The sequence below is a fragment of the Staurois parvus genome, unplaced genomic scaffold, assembly GCF_062004578.1.
Source record: "Staurois parvus isolate SC_StPar_1 unplaced genomic scaffold, SC_StPar_1.0 ptg000151l, whole genome shotgun sequence".
In the NCBI taxonomy this organism is placed as follows: domain Eukaryota; kingdom Metazoa; phylum Chordata; class Amphibia; order Anura; family Ranidae; genus Staurois; species Staurois parvus.
In genome coordinates this window covers 304487-323446 of record NW_028317947.1, presented here as the reverse complement: position 1 = coordinate 323446, position 18960 = coordinate 304487, and the positions used below count along the sequence as shown (strand labels likewise).

Genomic DNA, 18960 nt, shown 5'->3' with positions numbered 1-18960 from the left:
TCCATCAAAAAATGCAAAAAAAGCAAAAATCCTTTTTTTTTTTTATCCTTGCATGGATTGGGTATTCTTTACAAAGAGGATCTTTACCACATTACATCGAATAAGGAAAATGTGTGCAACTGCGCTTTAGAAAGTGCACAGTCTATTTGCCTTTAGTAAATCAACCCTATGATGTCACCAGTACAGGAAGGGAGTGAACATTTACCCACTGAGGGATGCAGAAGATAAGACCTATCTGAATGATGTACTAAAAGGTGTTGATATTGCTCCCATCTCTGTTGAGAGAGGTTCCCACCCTTCATTTCTTGTTTTTGTTAAGAGGGGAACTGGAGTGGAAAGAACTCTCCCAGGAGGGGCAATGAAGCAATTAAAACTGTTCCCCTCTCCTACTGCAACTTTTGCCTGAAGTTAAGCTTTAGTAAAGTTGCTTTTCATTCCATTTCCTGACTTGCCAGAGAATACTTTAGATGCCTATGGGGCATATCCATTAACATTAAAGTGTAATTCCAGTGAAAACTTACTAAGCTTAAACCTACTCCCACCCCCATTCTAAGCCAATTACATCTACCCTGTAAAAGGAGACATGCTTATACTTGCCTATTCTGAAGTCGCTTTGGTCCAGAAAAGGTAAGTATAAGCTTCTTTGGTTGTCTATAGTCAAATTTCTGACAAATCACGAAGGTAAAAGATCTGGCAATTCTTGTTGCAATAGGCAAACTCATCACAACTTTTTCACCCGACTGGCTTAATAAAAAATCCAGATCAGTCACAGAGATTTTGTAATATGTTTGAGAACCCTTTGAACATGATATTAACCCCTTGACGCCGAGTGTCTGGGTCTTGATGCTGAGCGGCCGCATATTTGCGTGCAATTAGAAAATACATACGTGCTGAGAGCGCGCGCCCTGCGCGCTCCCAGCACATGTGTCCGTGACTCACGGAAAAGTCCCAATCTCCCCTTTCGATCGGGACCTTTTCCGATAATGTGACAGCAAATCACGGTGGTCACATGACCCTAAACCCTGCCTGCCTCCCGAAACTCTTAAAGGGCTGGGAGGCACCGGTGCAAAGTGGTTAAGCTCTTTGACACGCACAACTGTTCCTCATGTATTTTTTTTACTATGACATTATACAAATAATGCCTGGACCAGTCACTATGTTTGAAAGTATTGAGCTCTTTATAGTCCTTTATGCCTCTATAAATGCTTAATGGGTACCACTGCAACTCAAGTTAAAAATGTGGAAGTATTATATTTGCCAACTATCTTTTTCATCTCAGATCACCTTCATAAGCATACTTTTTCTACACATCTACTTTGGAGGATATTGTTTTCTGCTTTGTTCTAAGTCCTACTTATTAGGAGTGGTAGGTCTATATTCAGATCAAGGGATAAATATCTAATTTCTCTTTTTTTATTATATCTTTTATTACATTTTTATTACAATACATAAAACAGCCATATAACTTTTGTCACAACAAATTACATCCACTTTAACCCCATTCCCTTCCCCCCTAAAACCACCCCTTCCAATATAATTATACCTGTCCAATTGATTCTTACCATCTATTTCCCCACCTTCCCTCCTGTGTCTGCAACCCTATTTGCTAATATCTAGGTAACCAGTTTGACCAATTTGATTCTCCGACTCTACTCCTAGGGCACCCCTCATTTTCAGATATTTTTCAGATGTTTTAAATTCATACCACCTACATTTTTCCATTTTATCCTCCTCCACATGGTGTAGCTCCTCCATCCTATTAATATAATTGACTCTATCTATCCAGTCCCTCATTGTGGGAGAGTCCTGAACCTGCCAAAATGTAGGGATTAAACTTTTTGCCGCACTAATCAGATGGTATAATATGCTATTTTTATACTGTTTCACTGACATTTCTGTCTTATAAAAAACACACACCCACGAATTCTTCTGGATAAATGGCCCCCAGATCTCCTTTATACATTGAATTATATCTTGCCAAAACACCTATATCCTTGGACAATCCCACCATATGTGAGCCATTGTCCCTATTGCCCCACAACCCCTCCAACACAATGGTGATATTTCTACTCGTTGTTTATGTGCCACACTTGGTGTACAATACCATCTAGATAAACATTTATAATTCATTTCAACTGTATTAATATTTACTACCCCATGCATTAACTTAAACATTTTAATCTTCTGTTGATCATTTATTTTTGTACCCAATTCTTTTTCCCATTTATCCAAGAATGACGGAGGTTCAGCTCCCATCAATTCAATTAAGATCTTATAAATCCTGGAAACATATCTAATTCCTCAATCCATCTGAATCCAGCATATAGTAAAAGTACTTGGATGTTACCATAGAGATCCATCAGTTTAGCATTACTCCATTTTCCATCATATCAGACAAATATATACTTTATAACATATTGTTTTCTGCTGTTACAAGTGCTACTGAATAGGATTGGTAGGTCTTGCTTCAGAAAGGATAAGGATCTCATTTCTCAATCCATCTGCATCCAGCATATCTTACTGTGGTGTGTACTTGCCCTAATTAAAAGCACCTACTGTGATTTCTGTCTGCTCTCTCGTTCCTCAGCTGTTTCCATTAGTTACTTCTGACAGTCTGTATAGGGACACCAGGACAATCCAGGGACATGCCCCTCAGCACACAGCAGGTGATTGACAGCTTCAGGTGTGCATGTTTCCCTATGAGATTGTGTAAAGGGGGGTGTGACCATTCTTTCCACTCAGGTCTCAGATCACACTCAATTCTCCTCTGTGTGCTGTGAAGTGTGTGACATCAGATCCCCACCACCTGCCTTCTTAATCCCAGAAATGCTGTATAAATGTGTGCTTTAGAAGGCTGTAGAGTAGGGGTGTCCAACCCGTGGCCTGCGGGCCACATGAAGTCCAGGAGAGTTCAGCATGTTTGGAGATTGGCGTACAAGAATAGAAGTCGCAGTGGCCGGCATATATGGAGGGCACAGGTGATTCCGTATATGTATATGCATAGAGGATGCAGCGGCACAGAGACTGTAGGAACAGGCACAGCTGAAGAGATGCCGGAGACATTGTTTCTGTAAAAGTACTGGCAACAGCGAATGCAGGGACTCCACATAGTACCAGGCAAGTAAATGTAGCTTGGCTGTATCAGGGGGTGCTGCCCACCCAGATTCCAGTTTTACCCCCCAAAGCCCCCTACCCACAACCTCCCCTCTCCCTCCTCAGACAGTGTAATTAAATTCAAGGACAGTTTGTAAAATCCATGAATTTCTATATCTGTCCAATCTGCACACTACACATTCCATGGTCTCTAGTCCCTCATGGGAGCTAGCAAGATAAGGAGGCTATGTTCCTACATAAAGTGGGACTATGGAGAACAAACATAGTCACCTTCTAACAGGACGTCAGATCACAGCAGCAGAAACAAAGGAATTTGGAGATTTGGAGGAGGATGAGAGCACTAGATAACTAGATAACCACTCCATCGGACCACGTACATGTATGTGACCTGGCATTTTCAGGTAGGGGGCTCGCACGCGCCCCCCTGCCCAACCTGTGCTGTCATTCGCTACAGCACAAGTCAGTCTGCTGGTGTTGGCCAATGATTTATGGCCAGGACCTGCTGATCGGCTTAGCAAATGACAGTACAGAGCCCTGTGTTGACAAACACAGGGCACTGTACAGACAGCAGCAATGTGGCTGTGTTTTCCTCCCTGCAAAGCAGGGAGATAAAACAGTCACATCGCTTAGTAAAAACAGCACATATTACACACATTACATATTGTTAGGCACACAGTTAACCCTTTGATTGCCCGTTAGATGTTAAACCCTTCACAGCCAGTGTCATTAGTACAGTGACAGTGTATAATATCACCATCACTGTATTAGTGTCACTGGAGATGTCAGTTCCCACCCAGTGTCAGTTAGTGTCAGATTTCCCACAGCACTATCACAATCCCACTATAAGTCACTGATCACCACCATTACTGGTATAAAAAATAAAAATTCCAGTATATATACAGTTTTTTTGTAGATGCTATAATTTGCACACAAACCATTTTTACCAAAGACAGATGTAACAGAATACATTTTTGAAAAAAAATAATTCTTTTTTTTTGTAATTGGATATGTTTGATAACAGAAAATATTGTTTTTTTTTTTCAAAATGTTTGGTCTCTTTCATTTATATAATAAAAAATAAAAAACCCAGCGGTGATCATATACCACCAAAAGAAGGCACTATTTGTGTAAAAAAATGATATAACATTTCATGCAGATACAGTGTTGCATGACCGTGCAATTGCCAGTTAAATTAGCACAGTGCCGAATAGCAAAAAATGTCCTGGGCACAGGTAGGTGGCACTTCTGGGCACAGGTGTGTGGCACTGCTGGGTGGCACTGGTGGGCACTGCTGGGCACAGGTGGGTGGCACTGCTGGGCACAGGTGGGCGGCACTGGTGGGTGGCACTGCTGGGCACCGATCATCAGGGCACTGATCATCAGTGCCCTGATGATCAGTGCCAATCCCTGCTCTGACAACTGCCGATTCTCGGCAGTACTTTCCTCGCGCTCTGACAGCGCAAGGAGAGTGCAGCCAAGAACCGGCAATTGCACTTTCCGGTGATCAGCGTGTCATTGGACACGGCTGATCACGTGGTAAAAGGCCAATGTGATTGGCCTAATACCACATCACGTGATCAGCTGTGTCCGTAGGATACAGCGATCATGGAGATCGCCAGGGGTGCGCAGGAGAGCGAGTTCTGGGAGGACGTCCTATGACGCCCTCCCAGAACTGGCCGGCTGCAGTGTAGCTGTCATTCGGCTATCTGTGGTTGGCAAGTAGTTAAATAAGTCCTGCATTCTTTCTTGGATACACAGAATATAACTGGATACTAACATTTATAGGTAAAGTTGATCCAAGGAATATCGGATTGCCTCTCGGGGGATCAGGAAGGATTTTTTTTCCCCTGCAGGAGCAAATTGGATCGTGCTTTGCTGAGGTTTTTTTGCCTTCCTCTGGATCAACTATGGGTGTAGGATTATAACTTTTTTTTTTAAATGGTTGAACTGGATGGACGTTTGTCTTTTTTTCAGCCAGACTAACTATGTAACATATTAGACTGTATCAAATGATTACTTTTAGCTGCTTCCATAGATCCAATGTTCATATTACCTCATAACCTTTCAGCGAGGGCCCGACTAGAATGATTGGCCTCATTGAAGGAACCACATCATAGGGAGGGATGTGCTCTGTCTGCAAAAGAAAAAGTGGCTTAAACCCATGTGCACACCCTGCATCTCCATATACTGAGCATCATGCAGATCACTTGAGCATATCAACCATCCACAGACACTGCATAGCATGCTCTATTCAGGGACCATAACACAGCAGCACAAGACAGCGTAATAAAAAGAAGACACTTAGCGGGTGTGCATACAGTTACTTACTGACTTCTGCCTCTGTTTAGCTATATGTAGTCAGTGAAAGAAGCAGAAGAGAAAGAAGGATGGGGCAAGGGTTAATGTAGCAAAAAAAGAAGAGCAAGGGTCAAAAAAAAATGAAGAGTGAGTGGTGATAAAGGGACAAGAAAAGGTAGAAAAAAAGAGAAGGAAATCATGCCTGTTATTGCCATAATCACTGCAGCAAAATCTACACAACATGCATTTATACACGGATATTTACACACTTGTTGTAGGTGGAATTAACTAGATAAATAGATTTTGTCATTTCCTGCTTGACACTACTCTACAAAATGATCCATATATAAACAAGAGAAAAAAATATCAATTCCTGCCTTTAATGCTTCTCTATGCAGCGCACTCTTAGTAATCTAAACACGTTCATGCCACGTGCAGGTGGCCCTTTAAGTGGCTTTTAAGACTTCTCTATCGTGCGATGGCTGTGATTGGCTCTCACTGTAGTTACATAATTGGGAGCCCTCCCTGCTGGGTCCTGATTGGAAGCCATGAGTGAATACAATCAGTGACAGCTCGGTCAGTGTGCTGGCAGTGCGCCTTCAGCACACAACCTCAGGCTGTTCTCAGTTGTTCTTAAACTGATACATGCGATTATTCTTGCTATCCCATCTTACCAAACCCGTGCTTAGATATTCTTGTAAAGTCTTTATTGCTTTCATTCTTATATCACAGCTCACTAGCAATCCTTAGATAGCAGCGGAGTAAATATTTGTGAACGCCTCTTAACGTCTGTAGATCCTTTTTTTTTTTACCAGTAACGTCTGTAGATCTTTACAGAGTCAAGGCAGACATTTTAGGCCAAAAGAACAATCATTTTCTCAGTTTACTTGTACAAGATTTACCTCTCAGTCTTTAGTGAATCATTACCCTGTTTCATTTTTGATAATTACATAAAACAATCAGAGTCTGCTTCCTTGCTCTACATGGTTGACAGCAGGGCTTTTTTTTTTATCAGAAAACAGGTGCAGGAACTCTCCCTTTCTGAGTCACCCCTTGTGTCCACCCCCTACCCACCTATAAGCACCGTTCCTTGGTTCCACCCCCTATCCCCCTCCCAATACAGCTCCTTTTAGAGAATAAAGAACCAAGTATCTGGTGCTAAGACATTTTCATGGAATTTGCTACTGATAACAAAGGCAGTAAAATAGATCCCCTGCAGCTAGCAACAATAGATCCACCACAGGAACAATAGACTTCCAACAGTCAGCATCAATAGATCCTCCAGCAGCCAACAATAGACTGCTCCCTCAACAGTAGATCCCTCCCAGAAATGACTGACCCCCCCAGTGACATAAGACTCACCCTCAGTAACAATAGATCCACAAGCAGCAGTAGACCTCCCCAGCAACATCAAACCCACTGGCAAAAATAGATCCCCCAGCAGCCAGCATCAACAGACCCTTCAGCACCCCTTGCAATGATATACATTCAGTGTTGGAGGTGCCAGAACTGCACTCCCCCTGCGTTCCCGCTGAAAAAAAGCCCTGGATGACAGATACACTTTTTGTACACCTATAATCAGGACAGTTAAGTCCTGGCAACATATATGTTAGTTTGAAAGTAAAGGCGTATGTATAGCCTATTAGTTTAAAAAAATATATATTGTCTTAAATATATTCAGATTTTTAAAAAATAAAATCATTTTAACATATATTTTTACATATATTTGTAAATGCACTCCAAAAATGTAGATTTGTATTTTTAAAGACATACAGTATATTTGAAATGTAGTTTAAAAATATTTTTCATATATTTTGTAATAAAAACGCATTTTAACATGCAGTGTGTGTATATACAGTCATGGCCGAAATTGTTGGCACCCTTGATATTTTTCCTGAAAATCAAGTATTTCACACAAAAAAGGTATTGCATTAACACATGTTTTGCTATACACATGTTTATTCCCTTTGTATGTATTGGAACAAATATAAAACAGAGGCAGAAAAGCAAATATGACATAATGTCACACAAAACCCCAAAAATGGGCTGGACAAAAGTATTGGCACCCTTAACTTAATATTTGGTTGCACACCCTTTGGAAAACATAACTGAAATCAGTCGCTTCCTATAACCATCAATAAGCTTCTGACACCTCTCACCCGGAATTTTGGACCACTCTTCCTTTGCAAACAGCTCCAGGTCTCTCTTATTGGAAGGACACCTTTTCCCAACAGCAATTTTAAGATCTCTCCACAGGTGTTCAATGGGATTTAGATCTGGGCTCATTGCTGGCCACTTCAGAACTCTCCAGCGCTTCTTTGCCATCCATTTCTGAGTGCTTTTTGACGTATGTTTGGGGTCATTGTCCTGCTGGAAGACCCAGGATCTTGGACGCAAACCCAGCTTTCTGACACTGGGCCCTACAGTGCGACCCAAAATCCTTTGGTAATCCTCAGATTTCATGATGCCTTGCACACAGTCAAGGCACCCAGTGCCAGAGGCAGCAAAACAACCCCAAAACATCATTGAACCTCCACCATATTTTACCGTAGGTACTGTGTTTTGTTCTTTGTAGGCCTCATTCCGTTTTCGGTAAACAGTAGAATGATGTGCTTTACCGAAAAGCTCTATCTTGGTCTCATCTGTCCACAAGACGTTTTCCCAGAAGGCTTTTGGCTTACTCAAGTACATTTTGGCAAACTGTAGTCTTGCTTTTTTATGTCTCTGTGTCAGCAGTGGGGTCCTCCTGGGTCTCCTGCCATAGCGTTTCATTTCATTTAAATGTCGACGGATAGTTCGCGCTGACACTGATGCTCCCTGAGCCTGCAGGACAGCTTGAATGTCTTTGGAACATGTTTGGGGCTGCTTATCCACCATCCGGACTATTCTGCGTTGCAATCTTTCATCAATTTTCCTCATCCGTCCACGACCAGGGAGATTAGCTACAGTGCCATGGGTTGCAAACTTCTTGATAATGTTGCGCACTGTGGACAAAGGCAAATCTAGTTCTCTGGAGATGGACTTGTAACCTTGAGATTGTTGATATTTTGCCACAATTTTGGTTCTCAGGTCCTCAGACAGTTCTCGTCTCCTCTTTCTGTTGTCCATGCTTAGTGTGGCACAGACAGACACACAATGCAAAGGTTAAGTGAACTTCTCTCCTTTTTATCTGCTTTCAGGTGTGATTTCTATATTGCCCACACCTGTTACTTGCCCCAGGTGAGTTTACAGGAGCATCACATGCTTGTAACATTCTTATTTATCCGCAGTTGTGAAAGGGTGCCAATACTTTTGTCCAGCCCATTTTTGGAGGTTTGTGTGACATTATGTCGAATTTGCTTTCTTTCCTCCCTTTTTTTGTTTTGTCCCAATACACACAAAGGGAATAAACATGTGTATAGCAAAACATGTGTTAATGCAATACGTTTCGTGAGAAATACATGATTTCCTGGAGAAATATCAAGGGTGCCAACAATTTCGGCCATGACTGTATATATATATATATATATATATATACACACAGTTGCAAGAAAAAGTATGTGAACCCCTTGGGATTATGTGGAGTTTTGCATGAATTGAGCATAAAATGTGCTCTGAACGTCATCTAAGTCACAACAATAGAAGAACACAGTCTGCTGAACATAATACTATACAAACATTAGATGTTGCCATGGTTTAATTGCACATAACATGTAAACATTCACAGTGCAGGGAGGAAAAAGTATGTGAGGCTCTAGCTTAATGACTTCTCCCAGAGCTAATTGGAGCCAGGAGTGAGCCAACCTTGACTCCAATCAGTGTGATGATATTGGATGTGTTACTGACAGCAGTCCTGCCCTTCAAAAACACACACCTGTTTTGGGTTTACTGATTTCAAGAAGCACTGTCTGATGTGAACCATGCCTCGCAGAAAAGAGCTCTCAGAAGACCTACGATCAAGAATTGTTGACTTGCATGAAGCTGGAAAGGGTTACAAAAGTATCTCCAAAAGCCTTGATGTTCATGTGTCCACGGTAAGACAGAATGTCTACAAATGGAGAAAGTTTAGCACTGTTGCTACTCTCCCTAGCCGTGGTCGTCCTGTAAAAATGACTGCAAGAGCACAGCGCAGAATGCTGCATGAGGTAAAGAAGAATCCCAGAGTGTCAGCTAAAGACTGAAGGCTGAATATGCCTTCTGGAGTGGCCCAGTCAGAGTCCTGACCTCAACCCGATTGAAATGCTGTGGCATGACCTTAAGAGAGCGATTCACACCAGACATCCCAAGAATATTGCTACACTGAAACAGTTTTGTGAAGAGGAGTGGTCCAAAATTACTCCAGATCGTTGTGCAGGTCTGATCTGCAACTACAGGAAACGTTTGGTTGAGGTTATTGCTGCCAAAAGAGGGTCAACCAGTTATTAAGTCCAAAGGTTCACATACTTTTTCCTCCCTGCACTGTGAATGTTTACATGTTATGTGCAATTAAACCATGGCAACATCTAATGTTTGTGTAGTATTATGTTCAGCAGACTGTGTTCTTCTATTGTTGTGACTTAGATGACGTTCAGAGCACATTTTATGCCCAATTCATGGAAAACTCCACGTAATCCACAGGGGTTCACATACTTTTTCTTGCAACTGTATACATTTATATATTGAATATGGCCAAAAATGTAGCATTTCAAATATATGTCAATATATTTGTTGAGAATATTTTCAAAATATATTTCAAATAGATTATTCTTCCATATGGGAGAGTGAGGATGGTTTAAAATCTCTATCAAGTTTTTACTGCTGTCTGTGTCCTACAGGGAAGATTCAGCATCTTTATTTGTCATGCTGACTATTGTTGCTGAAGCATAAAATTATGTGAAAATTGTTACAGTTGTGCCCAAAACAGGAGTAAAGGAAAAACCTTACAAAGAGGGCACTTGTTCTGGGGACAATTGTCTAAGAGGAGAATTCCCTTCACTTTGTAGAGATTTACGCTCACTTCTTGTTCCACCTCTCCAACGGGAAGTGAAGGGAAAGCTCCCTAATGGGATGCATACAGCAAAAAAGGACATAAAGCAACTGACAAGGGTTTCAATCAATCCCATCTAAAACTGAAAAAAAGTTCTGGGTATACAGTATATACACTATTGTCCTCCAGAGGGTTTACACCAAAGTGAAGGTGATGGCCTCAACTGCTGGTATAAATCTTTCACTTGTACTATGTTCTCTTTTGGCCTTTTATATACAAACAGTTCGTTCAGGTCCACCTATCAGTCTTCCAAGTGGACCTGGTCAGAATCTTCAGGTAAATCAATGTGCAGGTGAATGTAAGCAAATGTGTGTCCGAACTGCTTAGATCTCCTTCGTCCACGTCCAGAAAAAAAAAACGGAAAGGGTCTTCATCTTTTTCTGTTTTTCTGACCTAAACGTAATGGATCAGAGGCAGTCTGATGTAAACAAATTCAAATTTGTCTACATCTGGCCACTCATATATTCAGTTTTTAAATGCAGCTAAACACTGAATTGACATGGATGTCACAAAAGTGACATCCAACCCATTCTGCTCCGATTCAGCAGGGAATGTGTGTACAAATCTCCTACTGAACGGATGACGACCATGTCAAAGGGGCAATGAGCTTGTTCTTTTTGTCCTTCAACACTATGGATTTCAACAAGTTTCAAGTAGTGGTGAAATTTAATGAAAGACTGTTGAAGATCTGTGCTTACTATCCCCAAATGAAAGCTGAAAGGTGCTTTAAAGGCTTCAAAAAAGCTGCTCTAAGCTTTGCAAGTGTTTACCTAAACCAATACTCTTACACCAGCTAAAGCCTACAGTATATGGATATGCTCTGGGACCCTTAAATTTCCAACCAACTAGCCTTCTAGAGCTGCCATTGTAGCATACTTAAATAAATGGGCAGACTGGAAAGGTACAGGGGTTAACACTTGTTGGGCTTTACTCTACCCTTTCAAAACAAACTAAACCATCTCAGCTTATACAACGTATTATAATCAGTAGATTTCAAGTTGCATTTGTTATTGCACAATCACCAAGCAGTTATTAACAGATCACTTCAAAAGTACTGAACTTGGGCAACATGAATAATAATACATTTTAAGCAAATTACACAAATTAAGCAAGTCTTAATGCTCACACTAGGAAAAAAAAGCAGCAAACTCATCATCACTTAGTGTTATGTCTTTGGCCGAGCTACAACTCTTGATGCATAGCTAATGCTACTAGTAACACTCCACCAGGAGGGGGTTTTACCTTTTTAAAGAAAGGGACACGTTTGGTACTAGCTGGGGGGGTTGTTACACTCCCCGTACTGTTGTGTGGGGTGTGCTGAGCGCCCTGAGGATCTGTTTCATCAAATTCTAAATCAGCATCTATATCATAAGCTAAGGGGGATTCCAAGGGACCTGGGAAGGAAGGTGTGGGAAAGGCAGGATAGTGGGTGTTGGAGGCAAAGGGGAAGAGATGTAAAAGAAGAAAGAAAAAATATATCAGTATTAGAGAAACGTAAAGGAGTGAAGGAAAAATCATAAATAAGATAAATAATAGGAGTGTTATAAAAAAGAGAAGTTAGAAGGACACAATGATAAACATTAGGTGGAAACAGGTAGAAAATAAAAGACATTAAAATGCATGAAGAATGACTGAGGGGAGTTAGAGATCAGTTCAGGCTTGATTTCTTCAACTCAATAAATTTACTTAAATAGGAAATTTTCTGCACACTTATAATATTCCTTTTTCAGTTTATTTTTAGGTCAGCAACCTTTTGTTCTCTCTACACATCCTGACTCCTCAGAACAGCCCTATGGTGTCCTTTTATCATGCAGTTCTCATGTAGTTCTCCTCTGAATGCCTTTTTATGATGCGGTGTAGATCGCTTCTCCGAATGAAGAGAGAGCGATCTACAAACACTTTGAACGCAAGAAAACGACTGCTTTTATTGCAATCTTGTGAGATTACAGTAAGAGATCAATCAAACACCGTTTACTAAGCAGCGGTAAATTATCGCTGCTTCGTTTGTGGCTCCCCCGATTCTCCAGCTCTGGGCTGGAGAATCTGGAGGGAGAACACAGATCGTCAGTGAAGGGCTGACATCGCTCCTTTATACACTGGCAGTCTGTGTGCTCAGATGATCCTTAGGATCGCCGCTGATCTCTGTTTCATAAAAGGACACCTATGTCCAATGCAGTAAATACTTTTCTATGACCCACCATTTGCATCTCAGCAGATAGTGGAACCAGGCAGGAAAGTAGTTTTCACATGAAGAGAAACTGGAGTAGGGAAATTTTTGTAAGTATGAATTTTACAATTTTCCCTTCCCCAATCTCACTGCATGTTCGTAACACCTGGAAATGAACTAAAAATAACAAACAGGTTGGGATAGCAAAATCATGGTAAACAGAAATATGTTATTCTGCTTTAGAAGTGGCAGAGAAAAAATTAGAAGCCAACTGGACAGAAGAACTTGCAGCCATGTGTACCTGCATTGAGTAGAAAATGTCAGCTGGAACTTTGGTACAAGCTCCCCAGGAGTCTTCTGTACCCTGGGTGGAACAAAGCTTGACTTCTTCAGGGGAAGAAAGAACTTTGCTCTGGTATCACCTCTGAATAGCCTCAAATCCATGGGGATATTACCCTGGAGAAGCCATGAAGAGCTCTCCTAGGCCCAACAGAAGGATCAGAATCTTGTCTGAAAGCCTTTTTTGTCTTACAATAACAAGACAACAGTTTGGTCTTGTCTATGGAAAAAAAAGTGTCCTGATCTAAGAAAGAAAGCATTGCTCATACAGTCCTTGGCATTTCCAAATGAAAACTAGAAAGGGCTGTAAGCAGAAACTTGAGATGGTTATGGTTCTTTATGGAAAGACCTTTGATCTGGTTTCACCTCTGAATAGCCTTAAATCCATGTAGATATTTTCCTGGAGAAGCCATGAAGAACTCTCCTAGGCCCAACAGAAGGATCAGAATCTTGTCTGAAGCTTCTTTTTTTCTCTTACAGTAACAAGACAACAGTTTTGTCTTGTCTATGGAAGATAAAGTGTCCTGGTCTAAGAAAGAAAGCATTGCACATAGAGCCTTTGGCATTTCCAAATGAAAACTAGAGAGCACCGTAAGAAGAAACTTGAGATAGTTATAGTTCTTCATGGAAATGGCACAATGGTTTCAACACTACCAAGACTTGAAACTTCTATACTCTGCGCTCCAATGTAATCGCTATCAAAAAGGCCACCTTTAAAATTACCAGCCAGAAAGAGTTCAGGTGGTTTGACTAAAAGGGAGGAGCATTCAATTGATTAAACACCAATGACAGATGTGATTTTTTTCCTCCAAGGAGAAGCACAGTGAACATCTGTAAAGGCTATGATAGACAAAATCTGTACCTTGATGCAACCAATTTGCCACAGCAAAAGTGAAAGCAAAGAACGTGCTAGATATTGGATTGGGTGATTTTGGTGGAATTCTTCCTGGCCTTGAAAAGAATCTCAATAATCTAGTGAAAAAACTGCATTCTTCCCAACTTCTGGCACTCAAACGCTATGACATCAAATGGGATATCTGTACATCTAGATGACAGACTCCTGTAGAAGATCTTTAAGGGTCAGAGAAAATTAAGATTTCAATTTCATTTCCCAGAGGAGCGAAAGCCAAGGTCAGTATGGAAATAAAGCAATTGTCGGAACACCTATCTTCTTATCTTCTGTGAAACATGCACATTCAAATGGAAAAGAAGAAATATAAAACTAAAATTCTTTGAAATTAAGACGGCGTCTGTCTTAAGAGCTTTGGACCACTATTTCCTGGAGATAAACAGGGAAAACTGTGCATTGTGTATGGTAGCCTGTTGACTGCCCTGCCAATGATTTCCAAAAGGTCTGCAGGGCTGACAGTCCTGTATGCCATTTTGAGACCTGGAAAATTCAGTATTCTCCAAACATTTAGGAACTTCTGAAAAAAAAGCTGTAACACAAGAATACTGTCAAAAATAATGCCATAAATATTTTTTGTTCTGTTTACGATATAGAGGATGGCCTTTTGCCTGTATCTCCACCATGAAGATCATATCTGATAAGACATCTTCAGAGTTCAGATGGCTGTACCAGGACCCCAGTGGTTCCTGCCATTTCTAAGCTGATAGTGCTACTGTATATCTTCTGGTATAGCAAGTAAGTTTTCTTTATTTCTCATTTGCTTCTCTGGTTTCTGGGGCTGATCTGGTTGCTGGTCCTCAACCTTGCCAGTTTGGTTGTGTTTCTGCAGAAAAGCTTCAACGGCATTTTTGGAAACCTCTGTCGCCTACAACATTTCTGCTTGAGAGATGGATTTTTGCCTTGTTGCTATAAGGCTAAAAAGAGCTAAGTCAGCACTCCTCAACCTAGGATCCTATAGCTGCATTTATAAAGGGGCAGCACTGAATAGTAGCGATGTGGGGATTGACACCCCCTATATCAAAATCCAATGGAGAATGATGAGATTGGTTCACCAAGCCAAACTTCTCAAGAACATAAGGATGGGGAATTCTCTGCGGCAAAATTAACTTTCCAGAAGTCGATAAAGTGTGTCTACAAATTTCGCTTCCAGTATGCAGGCCACTTGTATGCCCAAATATTTCTTGCACTGAAAAGTTTGAAGACTATGCAATCACTGACTCTTCCTGGTCTGCATAAACAGCATGTCAAATACTCAAGTTGCTGAGTTTGATACTTGGCAAAATTGACTAGCCATTTAAACTGGGCTACCTTCTTCAACACTAGATATTCCGCAGATCCGATCCATCCTGCGGGGATCGTCAACTTTCTTTACAACTTACCTTTTCTTGGAGCAGGTCTGGTGTAGCAGCAAGATGTGTCTCCCATGTAGATATGTCCCCCCTGAAGCAACTGCGCATGTCCGGTTGAAACCGGGACATGCGCAGTTGCTTCAGGGGGGACATATCTACATGGGAGACACATCTTGCCACTACACCATGTCACCCCGTATAGGTTGCATGCCGACGATCCCCGCAGGATCGTCGGCATGCAACCTATATGGGGTGACACCGGACCCACTCCAAAAAAAGGTAAGTTGTAAAGAAAGCTGATGATCCCCGCAGGATGGATCCGATCCATCCTGCGGGGATAGTCGGCTTGCTTTACAACTTACCTTTTCGTGGAGCGGGTCCGGTGTCACCCTGTGCGGACCGCACCCCCCGCACCTGCCTCGGGACGTCACTGGTGGGTACCAGAGTTTTCAAAGACTTCCCAGCTTTTTTGTTTTTCTCTGTTGGTTGAACTGGATGGACTTTTTTTTAAACCAGATGAACTATGTAACTATGTTCATAGCTAGGAGAAGATTGTCTATATAATATGAAATTTACACCCCTGAAGGGTGAATGCAAGCAACATGGAAAACAGACTTTTGGAAGGGCAATAGACAGACTGAAGGGTAAGTGATGAAACTGAAAGTGAAGATCTAGCAGACAAAAGGCTTGACTTACTAATGGCCAGTAGTCTGCTCACCATGCAAGGGAAGTTGCACTTTGCAAGAGTATTTGCCCCATAGTTTAGGATGAGGTGAAGTTCTGCTGACTTCCATCATCCAATCATGTGCAAGTAAAAATACTGTTTTTAATTTTTCTTGCACATGATTGGGTCTTTGCCCCAGATCTTAGTGATTGTAAGGACATTACAATCAAACATTCCTAATCTCACCTGGGTAGGGGTGAATCATGTCTAATGCTAGTAGACCCTGTAAGTCTCTGAGTTGCTCACAAGAACCAATCAGGCTATATGGCTCATAAAGGTAAACCAGATGCATAACACCGCAACACAATGGACAAGCTGACAACATAATGATCAAGCTTATTAAATCCAAGTCATGATCTAAAAATGAAGCAGTCTTACTTAATAAATTATAGTTATAGCAACCGTGGGTGATACATTTTACCCTCAAGCTTTGATGACTCCCTGTACTCCCCTAATACCATTGCCCTTGGCCTAGTTTGTCCTTATTTTTTCTCAGGACCCAGGTGGCCCCCCCCGGGACCCTCCCTACCATCCCCTCTCTCCCTACTTTTCTCTCTCTCTGCTACTCTCTCACTGCAGAAACTTTGAATGGCTCATGGCAATGTCATTATGGTTCTCTATATAATCTATTTAGCCATTATGGTCCTATCCACAATATATAGCCAAGTTCCTTTACCTGGTTTCACCCATTAATTGGTAAGTCACAGTTGATCACTTTGGCACAACCTATCCTTGATGACTTATCTGCCCATTGCAAATCTTGTATTTTTGTCAACTAATTTTTATTAAAACCAGCCTTATGCCTGTTACTACTATTCTTAGGCATTTGTGAGCCCCGTTCTCTGTCATGTCATTTTTTAAAAAACAATAAAGATTCAACAAGAAAAAAAAAATCTAAAAAATATGTAAATGCTATAACCAACAGCAAAGAACCTAGTTGCTTTTCACCATAGTATCTATGCTCCCTAATGATTACTAACCATGGCTAAATTATTCATTTCATTTTAGATGAGGTTAAATGTTGTAATGCCTAAAGAGAAAGCTTGTGTAAATGTTGTCGAAAACTTTTTTTTCAGGACTTCAAAGAAGGTGTTCGTTAATCATCAATGAGCATGACATACCGTACTTAATACTTTAGAAAAGATTATAACACCAAGCAGTAAAATAAGATTTGGATAAAGAAAGCAGCAGTGCCACCAGCTTAAAATATTGAAAACAAATATATAAATGGCTTTCATATGTGTTTTGAAAACATGGCTGCAATCCTCATGCGATACATTAAACCTTAATGACACCAATGATCAGAGGATTTAAATAAACTTTGATTTGATCTGAGATCACACAAAAAAACTGGTATCCATTCATAAAATTAATCACATTTTTAGACATCCCATTGATTTTACAGTTAAACCCAGCTTCGGATAACTGTCACTGGTGTCCACTTTGTGTTTTATACATGTAAAGAACAGTTAGCAAGAAATGGAGATAGATAGCACATGATGTTCTGTCTATAAAGAGAAAGACAGGATTGGATTCCTCACCTGTAGCTGGTGGGGTTGGTCTCCGTGTACCACTGACTACATCACCTAAACTACTGGAGTTTCCAATGGATTTACTGCGAGGGAAGATAAGGAGAAGAGGAAATAGTGAGGTAGTAAAGGAGAATACACTGGATAAGGGAAACTTGTGTGAATGACAGAGAGGTAGGAAGAAAATCACATACACTAACAGTATGAACAGTATGTACTGTATGCAGTATGTACTGCAGTCACCTGGTACTAAGCCGGCTCTGTCGCAACTTCTGTTCCTGCAACATTCGCATGTGTTCCAGCTTCACGGGGCTTGGGATGAATCCCACCTCACAACCCTCCCGAACCGCTCGGCCAATCCACCAGTCATTGTTATATTTCTAGTACAAAAAAAGAGCATTTTAAAGAAATAACGTAGAAGGATCCTGTTTCTTTTTTAAACGTTCTTGGACACATGACTGAAGCCAACGTACAAGGAATTTTCAGAACTTTATACACGCTGAATTATCTACATAGGACTTTTTCACGATTCTGTGGATGTCCTTGTTATCCCATAAGGCTTTGCTGGCTGGCTATGGGTGACTGGGGTAAACATTTCCCGGGCAGCATTCATTTATGCATGTTCTTTTAAAAATGGTTGGCATAACCTTGATGTTATATTGAAAACTATACATACCCCATTCATATCCTGAGAAAGGAGAATATCTTTTTTCCCCCACTATGCATATTGAAGATTCTTGGAAATTCTTAAATAAACCGGGGATATATGATACTATGCAGGTGGGACAAAGAGATAAAAGGGATGCAAAAAACCAGGCTGTGTTTAAATAGTCTGTGATAGCTTAATAATTTTATGAATATTTTTTTGGAGAGCAAATAAACTTAAGAATTATATAACCTAGTATTGTGTATTGGTACCTATAAAGTTCCAAACTGGTAGATCTTCAGATGCATGAGATGACATATGAAGCAAAGGGGTGTGCAGGAAAATCCAGAAAGATATGGTCCCGGTGGGTGAATTCCAGGGAAACGGTACCGGATGATTCTTGAAGGATGAATATGATTTTTTTGGGGGGGTTTTTGGTGCTCTGACAGTATTTAGAGCTGAGATGTGTGATGAGCCCCAGACATATTATGTATTTTATTTTATTTTTTTGGTGGAAAAGTGCTATCCCGGCTAGTTTTTCTTTTTCTTGAAGTTGGGGGGAGGGGGGTTATTTTCTTTTCTTTGGTTAATGGATTCATGTTTACAAATGTAACAAAAGCTTTTATGCGAATGTGATACTAATCACCACATATTTAACTTCGATATGTTTATATCGGTATTTCCATACAGTGGTTGGATGTATGATAGATATGTCATGAATCTTGGAAGAATGTAACATTCCTACTGTTTGATGGATTGCTAATGTATTTTGACATGTATGCATATTTGGATGTGTATTTGTTTTCATATGGCAATAAAACTGGGATATTGTTGTATTTTCAAGAAGAAATAATGGTGAGCAGATAGGAACTGATTTTT

General features: G+C 40.7%; 1 protein-coding gene across 3 annotated transcripts in view; it reads right to left on the bottom strand.

Moving 5' to 3' along the window:
- CACNB1 (calcium voltage-gated channel auxiliary subunit beta 1) overlaps window positions 1-18960 on the bottom strand; it is a 145921-nt gene that overhangs the window by 37976 nt on the left and 88985 nt on the right. For 2 of the 3 annotated variants that reach the window (XM_089674304.1, XM_089674305.1), the window contains 4 exons: window positions 17679-17815; window positions 17448-17521; window positions 11660-11811; window positions 5168-5248 (listed from right to left, as the gene is read on the bottom strand). In XM_089674304.1, the coding sequence (XP_089530430.1) occupies window positions 5168-5248; window positions 11660-11811; window positions 17448-17521; window positions 17679-17815 (444 nt within the window). Of the gene's footprint in view, window positions 1-5167; window positions 5249-5442; window positions 5463-11659; window positions 11812-17447; window positions 17522-17678; window positions 17816-18960 lie in introns of all 3 variants that reach the window. The other variant, XM_089674306.1, reaches the window with a different exon arrangement.